Source organism: Podarcis raffonei, chromosome 3, assembly GCF_027172205.1.
Source record: "Podarcis raffonei isolate rPodRaf1 chromosome 3, rPodRaf1.pri, whole genome shotgun sequence".
Lineage (NCBI taxonomy): Eukaryota > Metazoa > Chordata > Lepidosauria > Squamata > Lacertidae > Podarcis > Podarcis raffonei.
In genome coordinates, this window is record NC_070604.1 from 34,660,121 (window position 1) to 34,678,615 (window position 18,495).

The 18,495-nt window shown below is 42.0% G+C and overlaps 1 protein-coding gene across 2 annotated transcripts in view; it reads left to right on the forward strand.

Moving 5' to 3' along the window:
• The window catches only part of LRRC1 (leucine rich repeat containing 1), a 76,042-nt gene extending 59,876 nt beyond the window's left edge, over positions 1 to 16,166 (forward strand). The window contains exons 14-19 of one of the 2 annotated variants that reach the window (XM_053381049.1): positions 8,239 to 8,445; positions 9,206 to 9,460; positions 12,266 to 12,355; positions 12,989 to 13,066; positions 13,888 to 13,983; positions 15,995 to 16,166. In XM_053381049.1, coding sequence (XP_053237024.1) covers positions 8,239 to 8,445; positions 9,206 to 9,460; positions 12,266 to 12,355; positions 12,989 to 13,066; positions 13,888 to 13,983; positions 15,995 to 16,147 — 879 coding nt within the window. In that variant the 3' untranslated portion in view covers positions 16,148 to 16,166. The remainder of the gene's footprint in view (positions 1 to 8,238; positions 8,446 to 9,205; positions 9,461 to 12,265; positions 12,356 to 12,988; positions 13,067 to 13,887; positions 13,984 to 15,994) is intronic. The other variant, XM_053381051.1, reaches the window with a different exon arrangement.
• The last annotated feature ends 2,329 nt before the right edge of the window (positions 16,167 to 18,495 follow it).

Sequence of the window (18,495 nt, forward strand, 5' to 3'; positions counted from 1 at the left end):
AATCTGTAAGTCCTTCATGAAAACATGTGTTTAGAAAAGATGTGTAGATGTTTTAAGCCGAGTGACACTGTTCTGCGATGGAGAACAGTTGCATTTTGGGGGTGGGGGAAAAGCCTAACATTGTGGGTTCATTCTCAAGAATATGTAGGTAGAATATTGTTACAAAAGCATCTGCACAAAGGTTTGCATGTTCTGCAGAAGAACAATGTTGGGGCAGCCCTAAGAGGAGAGCCTTCTACAAAGATCCAGGTTTGCTCACTGCTAGTAAAATAATAATAAAGGAAACTACTCAGTTCAAGGGAGACAAATATTCTTTCATTGTTTTCATTACTCTTGCGGTAAAATTCACCGACTTCACCAGTAAACAGGCATATAGTTTTCAGTTGGCCTGTTAAAACTGTTAAGGCCTGATTCATCGTTGGTGCCATATAGATATAGATCACTGGGTTATGAAATGTTTGTGCTGACTGCACTGAAAGGTTTTGGCTTGGATCCTAACATAATTTAGCTTAAGGAAGTTCATGGAAGGAAAATACTCTGCCCCCACCTCGCAGCAGCAGCCCCTGCACCCTGTCTCACATTGCTCAGGAAGGTACCTCCACCCACCCTACCGAAATGCTTTTCTGGGGTCACAGATGGCCTGGAGGAGGAATAGTAAACTTTCCTTCTAGGAACTTCCTTGTTAACACACTTCATAATCCAAGCGATTGTGGTGGACCTATTATGGAAGCTTGCTAGCTGGAGACTCATTAACAAAGCTTACCAGTTTATCTTTGAACAGCCAATTAACCATCCCTATCAGTAAAAGGAAAATAGTTTTGCAACTTGCGAACATGGTTGTTGTGGGATTAGAGTCTGCAGCGTTTGGGGCAATTCTTTAAATTGCATTAAATAATTTACCACCACCGGTCGTTTCTTTTGCTAGCACTAGTTTATATGGGCATGCCTCAGTGCACTGCTCCTGTGTAAGTAACATCCCCAATGCCAGAACTGTTTATCTCTATTATGGAAGAAATACTTTCTTCCCAGTTTAAATGAAATCATTTTACTTAAATATGGCTTGTGCTGGGTGATCAGTTGAATGGCTGCTGTCATTCAGCAGAGGCTGCAGTGTGTTCTGAGTGGTACAATGTTTTTTTGCTAGAAGATTGCAATCTGGGCATTGTTCCCTTGTAGATGTTCATGGGTGAATGATGTTCCAAAGCAAGAATATATTTTTCTTGTCTTGTTGGACTATATTTGCACTAAAGTGTGTTCATCAGTGAACAAGAATGGGAGAAAGCAGAATCCTGATCAAGTTGCAGTTGAAACACAAGTGTGAAGCCACAGTATTTGAAACTTTGCGTCTGATATTGCGCTAGAATATATCTTGCATATTTTCACTCCCTTCTTGGAAATAGATAGAGGTTTGATCTGGTGCATAAATATCCAAATGGAGAATTATGTTGGAATCCTATGCATGCACCCCCCCAAAAAAAAAATTCATATGGGTGTCTACATCCATGCCTTTTACTTTTGCAATGTAGCAAATAAAAACACCCTTCTAAAGTACTGCAAGTACAGTGCTAGCATTGATGGACCATTGGGAAGAAAATACAGGGGAAGCAATACATGAAATCTAACTGCATGTGTATATCGGTCAGAGTCTCTTCATGGCTTCATCAAACACAGTTTTCAGATTTAACATCACTGCATTTCTGCCATAGGTTTCTTATCACTTTAAAATCGCAAAGCAATGCGAAATGTATGCTTAGAGAAGTGCATATGAAGTCGACCGAAAGGCATGCTGTGTTGCTAGCAAAAGAAAAAGGTCAGACAAACACTGTATGCACCTGTGGGGTATTGATTTACTAGATAGGAGATATGTACACATATAAACATTGCCCGGTGTCACCTGCCAGCTCATTACATTGGAAATGAATGTCTTGAAACAGATATACATGATAATTTGGCATCAAAACCCTTCCTATACGGAGCATTATTTCAGCACTGCTATCTCTTGTGCCTTTTCCTGCTGCTTCAAAGCACCTGTGTCTTACATGGTTAGCATTTTTAAAAATAAAAATACTAAAGAGATATATATATATGTTTGGAGTAAAACAATGAGCAACCACCTGGAAGATTTTCGCCCAGGCTGAAATTACAGAACTCAACATTTCTGCAAACATAGCACCACTGTAAATGAAATTAGGTTTAACATTATTTTTGAAAGTTCTGAAAACATTTCTTTTGAAGCATCGTTCTTACCACTTGCATTAACTGACCTTCAGTTCTTATTCAAAAGACTTTTCCCAGAGGATTTGTTGCCAGTTGCCAGAATTTCTGAAAAGATTTTATCCACAGTGTAGATGGAATTCCATCACCAGTTCTCTTGAACGACTGATCTCCCAAGAGAATCCATCAGGCAATAAAGCATTTGGCCGGTTCTTACTGAACTTCTTTCCTTCATTATTGTTTATTCTTCTAACCAAAGGCCATGGACATTGGTGCACATGAGAGTACTTCTATTTTCTGCTGCAGCTGTAGAACTGCTGCCTTGAGCCCAGGTTGCACAGCGGGGTTAAGAGACTCCTAAAGTTGCAGAACATCCTAGTCATTCCTGTATGTCTTTTACTTGAAGTCTCACTGCATCATGGGAGTTGTAGTCACACTTCCTCTCCAGCTTTGAGAGGAAGCTAATACTTCCAGTGACAGAGGAGGAAGGAGCCAGAGCAACAGGGTAGGTTCTCTTTCTTTATGTCTAGTAAAATACTCTTTATCTTTCCATCTTTCCCCACTTGCTCTCTTTTTTGATAGGAGGGAAGCAATATGTGTGGTATGCTTTGCCCAATTTGAGACTTTATGCAATGCATGAGCAGTTTGTTCACTGTTTTCCCTGTTCACTCCTTTTCCTTAACTCTTTCCCAGTCGGCTATTTGGAGAGGGATGGGAAGAGCTGGGCATGCATATGGAAGTTTCAGTAACCAGTTTTCATTCTTCAAGAACACTTTTCTTCTCCCTTTGCACACACGCTTGGCTAATTAGCTGTGGCATGATAACAATCCTAGCTATGCCTCCCAGAAATCAATTAAACTTACTCCCAGGTAAGTGGCGTTCAGATTGCAGCCTGATTCAGTAGCGAACAAGGGCATGGCCAATGCAGCGTAAACAATGTGCAAGAATATTATTGATCACCGCAAAACTTGGGTTGGCATAGCATCTAAACAAGGTTGTTCCACCCAGGAGGGCTATTTCATTAATGCCCTGTCTGTGGGCTTTCTGGACGCATCTGATTGGCCAATGTGTACTGAGATTGAGTGTATGCTGGCAAGATGTAGTGTGCTGTGTGGTCCTGACACTGAAAAATGGTAATACCCTTTCAGATCTGTTACAGGACGGGGCTGAGGAAGCTATTGATGTGAAGACAGATGTGAAGACAGCATTTGCAGGTTAGAACATCTCTTCTGCTCCTTTGCCTTTGCTTATATAGTATTAATATTTAGGCCACTGATGCCATGATGTAACAGAGGAACAGGATGGTGTAACTCTGCCTTGCTTGGTTCATTTTCTCTTTGACTATATTTTCAGTACATTTTTTTTTCTGCACATCGCTATTTGGGCCAGAGCGGGCCCCCAACATTTCTGTAGCTACTTCTCTTCAAGATGCACTTAAAACTGTCTTCTAGGGAAGCACAGCTATCCTAGTGTGCTTATTAACTCCACACTGTGCAATTTTGGGGCTTGTGCCAGCATTCCTCGCTTTTTGCTATCCTAATTCTTCCCGTTTTAATTTCTTTGCAGACCAAGATCTGAAGGAGTTCCTGGTGCAGAGTTCCCTGGTTGTTGTTGTGAAAATGTTAATGTCTAATAACTAGGTGTTTGTAAATAAATCATCATACTAGTAGAATAGCACTAGAATTAATATTTAAAGCTCAATGATTTTTTTTATAATGGCTAATAAAGTTGTTGAAATAAAGTGTGCTTGTTTGCATGATGGTGGTGGCACTGGACGAGGCAAGCTCCTTTTGGACTGCTTTTTTGTTTTTGCTAACTGAGAGAAGTAGCTTTTATCTCTTACACGCTCTGACAAAAGTGGGATATGAGGTAGCTGCACCCGCCCTGTCCTGATTCTTTCTTTGTCATTAAAGCGGGGGGGGGGGGAGGCCAAATGGGGCTTCAAATTTGATATTCTATGGGTGTTTGTTTGAGGGCGAGGGGTGAACCAGACCAGGACATGAAAGGGTGAGAGACGTTATAGCTACCTCCTTGCACTTTTGGCAGCTGCCAACGCCACTCATTTCCCCCACACATCACATTAGCGGGAGTGTCGCGTTGAGCTTGTGGGACCCTGTCCCCCTCTTGCATATCTCTTTCTTAAAATCATGTGTTAAAATCATGTGTCAATGGTATTGGATGGCTGACGCTTTTGCTCGTGGTTCCTTATCCTTCTGCTCTGCCATCTGATGCACTAAGCTCTCACCCTCTGCTTCCAGATTCCATTGTCTGCTTCAAGGTACGGCTCTCCTGATGTACATATAGGTGACATTCTGGCCTTTATGGAAAGAAAGCTCAGTGGGCAGAGCACACGCGGAAGGTCCTTGGTCCAGTCCCCAGAAGCCCCACGCTGGGCTTGGAAATAACCCTACTGGAAGCTCCAGAGAGTTGCTGTCTGCCAGTGTAGATGATATTGAACTAGATCGGCGGTTCTCAACCTGTGTGTCTCCAGATGTTGTTGGACTACAACTCCCATCACCTCTGAGCTCTGGCCTTGCTAGCTAGGGGTAATGGGAGTTGTAGTTCAACAACATCTGGGGACCCACAGGTTGAGAAAGGCTGAACTAGATGGACCTAAGAGCCCGACTCTGCTTCCTGCCCTGAAGCCATCTTTGGGATTCACAGCCCTGAAGGAGTTGCAAGGGTGTGCCTTATTTCTGCTCCTCATGCTGCATGGCTCCCTCTAGCTTGCTTGTGCTCTTCTGTAGCTTCTACAGCAGGGAGCCTTTGCTACACACGGAGGCTCCTTGCACTTTTGAGAACCCCAGGAGATCGGGGTTGTTGATCACAGCCCTCATTTTGTGCTTCCATGACTGTAACACGTCTGCGGGGGACCTCGGGCCTGAGAGTCAAATGTAGCCCTTCCAGCCTTTATCTGATGCTTGGAACTTGCTCACTGCTTCACAATCTAGCTTTTCTGCTTGACTGGAATGTGCCTCTGATTATGCCTCTTGCTTGTCTGGATGTGTGTGTGTGTGCAGAAATGACACTACTGCACAAAGGTAAAATAGCCATCAGCTGCTCCACACACTTTTCCACCTGCCCTCAGAATGTTGCCCAGAACGGAATGTCGCCCTCAGGCTGAAAAATGTTCCCTACCCCTGCTGTAATGTCTGAAGGCTCACATCAGTCTTGGTTGCAGTGTCTCCCTAATACCTGCTAGCGAAATAACTTTCCACAGTGTTTAGTTACAGCACTTGCACTGATCATCTGTGTTTGTCTCAGCAGTAATAAGGAAGCTCCTTACCCACCTCCTGCTTCCATAGATCTCTAAGCTGGTATAGCAACATACTTTCTTTCCCAGCTGGTCTGATGATACAGATCATGGGCTTGCCAATTGGTTCCATGCACACTGTGGAACACGGCTTGCTTGCCAGATGGCTTGTTTCTCTGCACTGGGAAGCAAAGGGGAACTGTTTGCCCTGATGAAGGATAAGCATCCTGTAGCTCAGTGTCTACCCATCACAGGGCTTCTCCCTCGCCTTGTGTAAGGGGAAACAAACTGTGCTTGGCTGGCTCAACAGCTGGTTTGCTTGCTTCCAGGTTTCTCATCATGGTGATTTCTGTTGCCGCTGTGAGATGACTGTATGTTCTGGTTAGGTCCTGAACAACAGCTCACCTTAAGCTTGTAGTTACTGGTTCCTTTGAGTCTCTTTTTGTTCTGTCAGCAGGCATGCTTAGGCACCCTGTCTGCCTGGGCTCCTGCCTTGCAGGAGGGGTGAGGATGGTGGTGGAGGAGGAATTAGGCTACACCTGCTAAATCATAGTTGTGGGCCTGACGTATTTCCTTCCTTTGTAACCAGCGTAGGTTTCTGAAACGGCTGTGTCTTGTGGTTGAACCCATCTCTTCACGGGTGCCATTTTGGAGCATCTCATTTGGTTTTTCCCAACTCAAACTTGAGTTTAATTCATAAACGGATTACTTCAACCAGCTCCAAAGTTGCTTGAGCGCCACTCCTTGATCAAACATTTCCTCTTATCCTGACAAAATCTGATGCCATAACACAGGGATGGCTGTGTTGCTCCCATCATTGCCAAAAGATTTTGCATGTCTCTGCCCCAACCCTGTTCCTCTCTCAGCTATATCTCATAATAATCAATCAAAATATTTATTACTGTCAACCAACCATTAATGAAAATATAATAATCCAGAGATGGACCATCAAAGATCTTGCATGGCTATCAGTTGTGTGAATGCCATTAGTATAAATTACTTAGTACTGAACAGAGCTGCTGAAGAACCAGATTTTTCATGAAGTGTGTGAATCTTTTAAACACTTAAAGAGGTACTAAGAAAAATAACCCGCAAATCCCTTTTTATGTATTTTGTGTGTTTAAACTAAGTGTTCTGTTATGTCAGCCCATTTGGCTTGAATTGCTGTGGGCAAACAGTCTGTTTTCTTTAGAAGACGTTGGCTAGAGACAGATTCCTTTGACTCGCACTAGAGTCTGCTTACCTAGTGTGAAGTGTTTCACCATGCCACTGTCTCTGGCTATAGAGATAATAAATGTTTCATAGGATCCAGCAATTGGAGACGAACTAGGAAAATCTGTTGCGTTTGTTTCTTGCAACAGAATCCACTAGATGGTGCCATAACAGACACATTGCTGGAAGTTCCATTCATTGTTTGTGTATCACACAATTACACATCCCATATGTGTATATATGTGTTTGTGTGTAGAGTTTGCATAAATATGTAATTTGCATAAATTAAAGATATTTAATGATCTGATCCAGTCCTCAGTGAAGATAGTGGAAGGGCTGTTGCTTTGGATATGCTTGCCATTTTTTTGTCTTGTCACATGTCTGGAGATTTCCTGAGTGTTTGCCTTATTTATAGAGATTAAGACCACCTATATACTGCTTGTAGTTACCAAATATCCTAGATTTTTTCTATAGCCCACCCATTCCCAAGAACTATGAGTGGATAAAAAGAAGAAATGTAACATGCTGAAGTTATCACTCTGCTGTTTGAACAAGGCTTATGTATTGTTAAGACAGAGGTCTTAACTCAGTCTCAGGAAGACAAAATGAGGCATAAGTTATGGGTCTAAGGTGTACAGAGCTTTATAGGAGGAGAAACAAATTAATGCTCCTGAAATATGTTGTTCTACCTTTGTCTTTATCATCTGGATGTTTTAGGCAGTCATCAAGAATGGCACCACATATGGCCCAATAGACTATTAAGTCTACCATAGTTGATAAGCCTATTGATAGCAGGTGTTTCTTATGAATTTCCAAGCACATTTGTCATCAGAGGCAAAAGTAACTTAGAAGTTACTTTTTCAACTCTTTTTGATCCAATCAGTCCTGTAAGGCTAATAAAGGTTCAAGAGGCTTGTGAAGAAGCTGGACTTTGTTGCAAAGTCCATAGCTCTTGTACAAATTTGGTAGATTGGTTTTAAGATTAGATGTCCCCTTCTTGGGGACATGTCTGTATCTGGGAAGTTCCCTTGAGCTCATCCATGCCACTGCAACCCTCCCTCCACATATTGTGGATGGAAACATCCAAACTTATGTTTCCATTTATGCATTGTGTGAATGATGGGGAGGGATAGAGCACATGGGAAGGGTAGGCTAAACAAGCCTTGAGATGGGGCACATAGCCCAAGTTTCTGGATAGGCTCATCTCTGCATGGCATCTCTCTGTCCAACAAAATAAGAGTTTACCAATAGCTACTGATGAAAGTGAATGTCTGTGTGTGTCCCCCTGCCTCCAGTGGTCCTATTGTTCTGGCAGGCAACAGCATCTTCTAAGTTGCTCACTATTGTCCAACCTTTTTGTCATCAGATAGTGACTCCATTCATTTCCCACAGCCAATGACTGGCTGACTTAGCAACACACCTGATAAGCCTGTGCTTGACTGGATGCCTGGCAAACTTGAAGTCATCTGTTCTAGCTTGTGTCCAATTAGCAGGCATCCTTTTTGAGTGCCTGAACTCTGTACTGAATTAAACTCTTGTGCTTTTGCTCTTCCATGCAGGACTCTGTTAAATGGCTTCCCAAGTCTCCTAAGCTACATGGCAGTCATAACTGGAATTCCCAGGGTTCTCGCTGGGGCTCTTTGAAGGGAAAGGAGAATGTCCAAGGGTGCAGCCTGTACAAATTCAACTCGTCCAACAAAAAACGGAAGGAAGGGCGGATCAGCCCCGAACAAGAAGCTGAGGAGCTGGAGGATCCTGATGAGGATGTAAGTGCCAATCCAGCAAAAGATATGCTGCACCCTCCTGCAGCCATATTCAGGCTTGAGGAAAAGAACCAAGGAGAGAAAAAAGAAATTATGCTGGCTAATGTTGTAGATTCTGAATGTTATTAGGAAGTAATAACATTCACAGATTTTCTAGCAGTATGATAGCCCTTGAACTCATTGAAATCAGTCCAATACTCATTTACATGATTGCTGCATATCAGAAGTGATAATGAAAAGTTTGAAGGGCAAAAGAACAAGAGATTCTGGAACAGGAAATAGAGGCTTTGGTGTGTGAGAGAAACTGGATGGTATTCATCTAAATTTTACACATTGAAATTAATTGACCTAACTTATGTTCATAATTTCAATGGGTCTATGCTGAGTAAAATTCACTAGTTTATTTTGACGTATATCAACTATCCCTAGTGTATGTCCAGAACAGACAATTTTGTTCTTCAGATTTTCACAGGATGAACTGTACAATGCCAATCCTCACTGTTGACTGATAATCTTGGGATTTTCACAGCAATGTAAATTTGCACATAGACATCTGAGTTGCTGTCAGAAACTGTTGATTTCAGAGCTTGAGCTGAGATTCTCTGGATTTGTGGAAAACATATAATCCTGGCTGTACCTTCAGAAGTGAGAGTGAAGCTACACAAGCAGCTCTGTCTGCCTTTCGTGCCTTTTCACATTTACTGTGGTCTGGTTCACACATAAAGCTAAGCCATGGTTTGTTTGTTTGGTTAAATTTGCACAGGAGCCTATATCCAAATTCTCTGGGAGTCTCTTTGACTCTGGAGACAACCTTCGAGATCAAAGAAATGCTAGAGTCACTTTTCAACAGGAAAGGCAAAAAGTGGCAACCAAGTCAAAACCCTTCCCAGTGGCCAACAGCAAACCACAGGTTCCAGTTGCAGCTGCAAACAGCTTCCCGACGGATGGCAACAGGTTTTCAAAGGAAAGCAAGGAGCAGATCCCAGGAGCTGCAGATACAACACAGTCACCCTTGAAGGTAACCCATGAGCAAGAAGAAGCATTTGCCTCTTGGTTCTGCTTTCTAGAATGGAATGCTAATAAATGGAACAATTTGTATTCATTAGCTCCCGCTCCGGCGGGAAGGTAAACGGCGTTTCCGTGCGCTGCTCTGGTTCGCCAGAAGCGGCTTAGTCATGCTGGCCACATGACCCAGAAACTGTATGCCGGCTCCCTCGGCCAATACAGTAAAGTGAGATGAGTGCTGCAACCCCAGAGTCGTCCGTAACTGGACCTAATGGTCAGGGGTCCCTTTACCTTTACCTTCCTAGGTCCCTAAAGTAGGCCCACGCTCTCAGTTACTTTTATACAAGGCAATGTGTGTGAGGGAAAGGGACTCTTTCTAAGTGGAGGTAAAGAAGAAGAAGGCTGAGAACCCAAAGTTGGTGAATAACTCTGGATAAGCTTAGATGCTGTTGGAGAAGTTTCCTGATGTATGTGTTTTCGAACTGGCTTAAAATTTATCAGTGGCTTGATCTGAACAAATTGGAAGATGAAACTGTTCAGGGCACAGAGAGATGGCATGCTTATCTTGCTTATGTCTGGGAGGACTTTTCTACTTCTGTTCTTGCACCTGGTAAAGACCCATCATTGCTTCTTGAATTAGTAGTTGCAAATCTTAGATTATGAAGCTCAGATCATATTTCGCCCCAGGGATTCCTTGTTGTACTCACCATACTACATATTACCATAGGCAAACCTTGATTGAACACTCCATCTTCAGAGCTTACTATTCTAGAGTGATTGTTCTGAGGTAGCACCTTTCTGCATGGGTCCCATGTATAGGACCTTTCTTGCAAAGGTCACACGTTTAAGCATCCCATATTCTTAATTTTTTTTGTAGGGAGCTTGCCATTCTGCAGCATAGTAATGTTCTCTAGCCTAGTTTGCACACCATAGTAAGCTTAGCAACTCACCCAAACCTGGGAACATGGTTAAGGTCTCTCCTTCTCAATCACAGCCTGTAACCACAGGACAAACCCAAACTGTGGTTAAAGAGAAGAGACCTTAAGCTCACCCCTGGGTTCGAACAATATATTAAGCGAACCTTAGCTTGGCGAAGGAGGAGTAAGATGGCCGCAATCTCCTCCTTGGGAGTCAGCACATTACTGTGTTCACGCTAAGCCCTGGTTTGGCTTAGCACGATGTGTGAACACAGCCTACAGTATATATGACATTTGCTACAATGAAAGTGAGGTGGATCAATCTCTGACTTTAGACTTGTCAAACTCAATCCACTTGCACTTTTGATTAATCTCTTGGAAGTAATAAATTAATAAATACTGCTTTGGCAGGAGAGGTACGAAATAAATTTGATACATAAAATGAACAACAGAAAGTTGATAAATAAAAAATTAACCCAAGCCTTCCTCCAGTGTTGCAAAATACAGGGAAATAAAGATGTGAAGTGACGGGCTGGTAGTTTAAGAGCCTGGTTTTCCAGAGTACTAAAATGAAAGGACAACTTCACAGATAGAAGAAGCCTTTGCCCACTTCAAGACAGTTGCCTTAAGTGTTGGTGGAGGAGGGCAGAGCTAGTGTGCTCATCCCACCCCTATGTCTTTATTCCCCTGTATTTGTAAAGCCTGGAGAGATCTTCCATTGATTTCTGATGTTGCTTTGTTTCCTCCTGAGTGCTTGCAATGCTTCCCAGTGGAGGGGCATCATCCTCAGAAGAAAAAACCCAGATGTGTTGTGGGAGTGTTGGGACAGCTTTGGGCATGCAGACCTTACTAGCTTATTTTAAACTGCATCCTATAGCCACATCCCTTGAAGCAAGCCCCACTGGGACTTATTTGGAGTAGATCTGTAGAGGATTGTGTTGTTGACTAAATTAAGGGGAAATATTCATGGATTAACATCCCAGAAATTGTGACTTGTCTTATGTTTTCACTAATTACATTTTCTAAACAGACAAGATAGATGTAAACTATTAAAAATAATTGTTAGAGACGTGAGTGCTAGAAATCTGTGCTTTAAACTTATGCAAAGGAATAATTTGACAGCTTCTTGGTCAAACAATGCATTTTTTAAAATTGAAGCTGGCTTTGATAATTAAAAGGATTTATTTTTTTTACATTAGGTAAAGGTAAAGGGACCCCTGTGTAAATGTTGTGTTTTGAGCACCTAATGGTATACTACTTTGTACTGCCTAATGGCATAATTCATTTTAACTTATTGTTAAATTAAGAGGCTAACTAATAATATGGGGTTGGATCCAGACTGCCCTGCTTGATGCAGAACCGTTGAAATCCATAGCCCTGATGACTAATTCTGAATCCAGACTGCCATCATATACAGCCTACATTCATTATGCCATCCCAAAATTAAGCTGTCACATTGCAATTTGTGTTGACAGTTGATACAGGTTCCATTGCATTGCATCCCAGATCACAAGATGGAGGAAACTGGAGGGAGAACAGGTGGGAGGGTCAATGCTGGAGGGTTTGGGTGAATCTGCTGGGGTTGTCTCCAATTCCTTCGCACTTCCTCAATAACTTCCGCCTTCCAGGAGTCATAAACAAATATATCTTAGAATTTATTTAATGGGGCTGCCATTTATGTTGTATAAGTATTCTTCCGGTTCTGTGCCACCATGTTTAAAAAGGTAATTACTGCAGCACAGGCACTGCTGAGATCTCTGTTCATTTTGAACAAAACAGCATTTTCCATATGTGTGTGTCGTGCATGAGTTTCATTACTTGTTGCTTGTCTAATAAGAATGAATAAGTGTTGTGTTTGCTTGTTAACTGCCTATTCAATATGAACTACAATTCTCTTCCAGATAACGATTACTGTGTGCAGTCAAATGGGGAGTCTTGGTATTAGCATTGCTGGTGGAAAGGGCTCATCTTCATGTAAAGAAAATGATGAGGTGCATTTCATTACTCACACATTTTCCAACTACTAATTCTTTGTTGGTGAGAGACCAAAACAGTTGTCCTCCTGTCTTGCCATTGTCTCGTTGGAAGTCATTACATGGCAGCAGGTCTTAATAAGAAAAGCAGAAAGATTAGCTTAGGCTGAACCTCAGAATAATCACATGAATTTCAACTTCTTGAGGGATGACTAAAATAATATTTGTTTGTTTGTTTGTATACAAAGCCCATATGTTGGAAATGCCATTACCAGTATCATTTCCCACCTTGATTCAAGGTGACTCTACTTGCTTCTATTCTAATGCAAGTATCACACCTGTTCATTTCACAATTGCTCCTTGCTCTTGGGGCAGTGTCTCCGTGTCATCATGCCACAAAAACATTTCTGTTCATGGTCTCAAATCTCTTCCCAACCCAGCACACCTGATTCTGGCCCTCTTCTCTCCCAAGTCAATTTTTGGTTTGATCTTACTAGCCCGGGAAGGCTGGCTTCAATTTTTGTTGTTGTGGCCACCAAAATAACTGGTGTCCGTATAATTTTTAAGGCAGTTTTTTTTCTCCCTGTGCGCTTAGTAATGCATAGCTAGCAAAATAAACTCCCAGGTCTGAAATGTCTTATTTCTCCCCAGGGAATCTTAATAGCACATGTGTCCAAAGATGGCCCACTTGACTTGGCTGGGGTACAATCCGAAGACAAAGTTGCGGAGGTATAGAGTCTTTGCTTTCATATTTCACTTTATGAAATGCTCTCCTGGACTGCAAGGTAGGTTAGGTGGGTTATTAAAGGACACTTAATACTGAATTGGCGTTTCTGTGTGCTGCGCTGGTGCCGGCTCGCCAGAGCAGCTTCGTCACGCTGGCCACGGGACCCGGAAGTGTCTCCGGACAGCGCTGGCCCTCGGCCTCTTAAGTGAGATGGGCGCACAACCCTAGAGTCGGACACGACTGGCCCGTACGGGCAGGGGTACCTTTACCTTAACCTTTAATACTGAATTAAGCTCATTAGTTGTGGCCTACCCTCTTTCAGCAGTGTATTTTAGCAGGTGGCCTGTACTGAAAGAAAATTGCTCTCTTCTTCTGTGAGAAAATTTTCAATTGTAAGTTGCTCTTGGTTACTTTTTGTAAACAAAAAAGGTGACTAAAATGCCAATGCTAATAATAATATTATGAACCTAAGTCCAGGGCTGCCGAAGACTTAACTTTTGACCCAGACCTTTAGATGAATCTGGTGGCATGCTTCAGTTGTTGGTTGTTAGGTTCTGGGCTGTACCTCTATTTATTTTGTCCTTTCATGACGTCTCTGGTCTGTAACGTTTCTACTGTAACTTATTCTGAGGTGACTTTCAATAATGAAGAGTGGGTAAGAAATTCTTTGAGTAAATAATGGCCGAGAGAGAGAGAGAGAAAGAGAGAGAGAGAGAGGTGCTTTTTCCACTTGCTGAATAAACATTATGGTTCCAGGTTTCCTCACCTGTTTTAATAATGCCTGAAAAGTGAATTGGCTATTTTTCTTCTTTTTCTTTTTAAGGATGCCCTTATATCAGAACCCAGCACACCTGATTCTGGCCCTTTTGAGATGCCATCCAAAAGTGGACCATTCCAGACAGTAAATCATGTTATAACAGTAAGTAATGATGGAGGAAGATATTTATGCATTAATAGTGTCTGAAGAGGTGTTACTATTATGTTTTGGTAAAATATAGCTTAATCTCCCCTCCCCAGAAAAAAAAAATCCCTGTTCTTTTTATTTATACCTACCCCTGAATGGTAAGTTATCTGTCTGGTTCTTGTACTGAATTAAAAACAACCCACCAGATGTCAGTGTTAGCCTGGGCTCTTGTCAGAAGGTTTCAAATGCATCATCGACTTTGGAGAATGAATACTATTTACCAATAGTTAGAATTAGTTAACATTCTGCTTCTTCTCCCACCCCCGCAAAAAACCATAGGAACAAATTTAAAGTAAAACAGTTGAATAGATAGTAGTGTGGAAAATCCTCCAGGCACACAGCTCTTCTCCAGAAAAAAATGGAAATATGCCCTGTTGCAATAGCATTAAAATACTTGCTTCAGCACTTAATAGTTTAGCAAAACAGCTCAAATCTTCTCTAACTTTAATTCTGATTTATATTAGTAGATTAGCAAATATTAATACAGTCGTATCTTGGATCCTGAATGCCTTGTGAGTCAAATGTTTTGGCTCTCAAACGCTGCAAACCCAGAAGTGAGTGTTCTGGTTTGCGAACGTTCTTTGGAACCCAAACATCTGACAGAGCTTCCGTGGCTTCTGATTGGCTGCAGGAACTTCCTGCAGCCAATCAGAAGCCATGCCTTGGTTTCCAAATGTTTTGGAAGTCGAATGGACTTCCAGAACGGATTCCATACAACTTCCAAAGTACGACTGTATACCCTAATGCCTAAACCATTCTAATAAAAAATGCAGTAACTGCTGAAAATTATTGGTTCTTTACATTTAGAGAGACAGTATTAAATATCAGTAGATATCAATCCAATGTCCCTCTGGTTACTGAGAAAACCACAAGAGAGAAAGAGATAGAGGATGGATGTTGTAGGCAGTTTCTGCAAATAATACAGATCCTGAAAGGGACCGCTGTGGCGCTGTGGTCTAATCCGCCGAGCCTCTTGGACTTGCTGATCGTAATGTTGGGAGTTTGAATCCACATGACAGGGTGAGCTCCTGCCAACCTAGCAGTTCAAAAGCATATCAGCAAGAGTAGATAAATAGGTACTGCTGCAGTGGGAAGGTAAACAGCGTTTCCATGCGCTTTGGCACTTGTCACAGTGTTCTGTATGCCAGAAGTGGTTTAGTCATGCTGGCTGCATGACCCGGAAATCACCACTCAAGGTGTCTTGTAACTTTCTAGTAGTAGTAGTAATAGTAACAATAACAATAACAATTTCATTATTTATATGTCGCCCATCTGACTGGGTTGCCTCAGCCACTCTGGGCAGCTTCTAGCAAAATATAAAAACACAATAAAACATCAAACATTAAAATCTTCCCTATACAGGTTTGCCTTCAGGTGTCTTCTAAAAATCATATAGTTGTTTATTTCCTTGACATCTGATGGGAGGGCATTCCACAGGATGAAGGCCATCTTCTTGGTTCCCTGTAACTTCGCTTCTTGTGCTGAGGGAACCACCAGAAGGCCCTCGGAGCTGGACCTGTGTTTGGGCTGAAAAATGGGGGTGGGCCGAGGCCATTTAGGACTTTAAAGGTCAGCACCAACACTTTGAATTGTGCTCGAAAGTGTACATTTTAAAAAATAGAATGAAAAAACCCAGCAATATAAAACCATCTATCAAAACCCCATATATAATCTGAGCACAGACCCTCTCTGGTCCTACCCCAGCCATATTTCCACTGTAGGTGGGCCTCTCCTTCCAATCTGAGGAAGAAGGATATGAGAATAGACTATTCCTAAGCTATCCAACATTTGGGGAACAGTTAAGCATTCAGAGAATATCTGGAAAATGCATGACATTAAAATTTGCAAGGGAGATCTGTGTCAGAGGAGAGTTCTTGGCAGCAAACGAATGTTAGCTTCCAGATTCTCTTGTGCAATTCACTTCTCTTCCCTCCCCCCTTCCCTGCATTCTTTTACTGTATCCAAGATACCTCGAATCATCCTAACACGCCCTTCCACTTCAGACGAAGACACGGACCAGTTAGCGCAAGACCCTGATGACTTTGAGCCCGAGGAGACGGACAATTCAGAAGGCCACCTCTATTCAGACTGTTTAAACAATGCTTTTTACCCCCCTTAATAAATTATTCTTTTTAGAAAAAAAAGTTTTTCTGTTGCATTGAATATGGTTTGTGAACTGCTCAGATTTATTCATATTTTTAAAGGGTAGAGCTAGGTAGAATGAGATAGCCTAGGGAGCTTGCTGGCAGTAGATTCAGAGGTTTGATGAGCTAGATTACATTTGCAGGCCAGATGTTCTCCATCTCTGATTTAAGCCAATACAACGGAATTGAATTTCAGCAGCCCAAAATCTACTGGTATGCTCAGTTAATATGCCTTGAATTGTGCTTGGACTGGGATTTATAAAAACTGAAATGCTAAGTGAAGAGAATCATAGAATTGTAGGGTTGGAAGGGACTCTGATGATCATCTAGTCCAGGCATAGGCAAACTTGGCCTTCCAGATGGTTTGGGACTACAAATCACATCATCCCTGACCACTGGTCCTCTTAGCTAGGGATGATGGGAGTTGTAGTCCCAAAACATCTGGAGGGCAGAGTTTGCCTATGCCTGATCTAATCCAACCCCCTGCAATGAGGAATCTCAACTAAAGCATCCATGACTGATGGCCATCCAACCTCTGCTTAAAAACCTCCAAGGAAGACGAGTCTACCATCTCTTGTGGGAATCTTTTACATTGTTGAATAGCTCTCACCATCAGAAAGTTCTTCCTGGTGTTTAGTTGGAATCTCTTTTCTTTTAACTTGAATCCATTGGTTTGGGTCCTACCCTCCAGAGCAGGAGAAAACAAGCATGCACCATCTTCCATGGGAGCCAGTGTGGTGTAGTGGTTAAGAGCGGTAGTCTAGTAATCTGGTGAACCGGGTTCGCGTCTCTGCTCCTCCACATGCAGCTGCTGGGTGACCTTGGGCCAGTCACACTTCTCTGAAGTCTCTCAGCCTCACTCACCTCACAGAATGTTTGTTATGGGGGATGAAGGGAAAAGGAGATTGTTAGCCGCTTTGAGACTCCTTAGGGTAGTGATAAAGCGGGATATCAAATTCAAACTCTTCTTCTCTTCTTCTTCCATCTGACAGCCCTTGAGATACTTGAAGATGGCTCACATATTACCTCTCACTCCCCTCTTCTCCAGGTTAAACATACACAACTTTGCTTCAAAATTCAGCTTCAAGTGCATTTTAAAATGAGCTATGCTGTCATACAAAAACTTATTTCAAAGATGATTGGGAAATAATTGAAGGAAAGGCCAACAGATTTTTCTTTCAGTCATTTTATCCAAACTCTCATTGATTTTCATGTCATCTTTTATGGTAAGTTTTTTATCTTACCAAAATGTTGGCGTAATCAAAAATATATATAGGTGGCCATATTTTCACATTGTTTATGAAGGGTTCTAGTAGAGAAAAGATAACTGTGAATGCAGAAGACAGAGCCCCCAACATTCTTAAGAAGATTTACTTACACAACAATCTCTCTTCATTTTCTCCAAACCAAAGGGCGATGTTCAGAGAGCTTCACAAAACACAAAAATTAAATTAGCCAATTTCACCACTAAAATGACTAGATAAATACCAACATAATTCAATACTGAAAGCTGCATTTAAAAAAACCCATAGCCCAGGCCCCAGAGACAAGACATTAGCAATGCAATTGCACAGCAACAGAATTAAAGGCTCATTTCAAAGGAAAATGGTCTTCAAACTCTGGTGGAACTGAGATAAAGAGAAAAGTGATCTAGACTCTGAGGACAGGGAGTTCCACATATGCGATGCTATCCCAATGAAAGTGTCAGAAGACAATGGTACACGCAGGAGAGGCTCCATCAGATAAATGGGTGGATTCATATAGGTCTTTCAAGCCCTCGTGGCCATCATACCTGGCTGGAGGCTCCTTCTCATCCACCCTCTATCTTGATAACACAGGGTTAAAAACTGGGGTTGCCCCCTGTTGAAAATTTATGATTTCTGGAATATCATGAGCAGTCCTTGCTCCTCGCAAGTAAGTTTGAGACACTTAAGACTGCCTGCTGTAAGGTTCTTTAGAGAATAAACGATTTTCTTTTTTATGCTAGCTGTTTTCCCCCTCAGTTCTTTTCCTCTATCCCTAATCTTAAAAACAAAGTCCATAATTTGGAAGCTGGGATTCTTAACTGTATTCTTTTGATGATGAACAGAACATCTCTACATCCTGCACTATAACAAACCTGATTGTTCTAAAGCCTCTTCTCAAAACAGGGCTGATGCAGGCATTAGGTGAAGCCAGGGCCGGATTTAGGTTTGATGAGGCCCTAAGCTACTGAAGGTAATGGGGCCCTTTATATGTCCAGCTGTAATTTGTTAACAACAAATTGTCACTGTTTTTTGTGTTGAATATATGCTATATGGTAATTTATGGATCTAATAGGTAT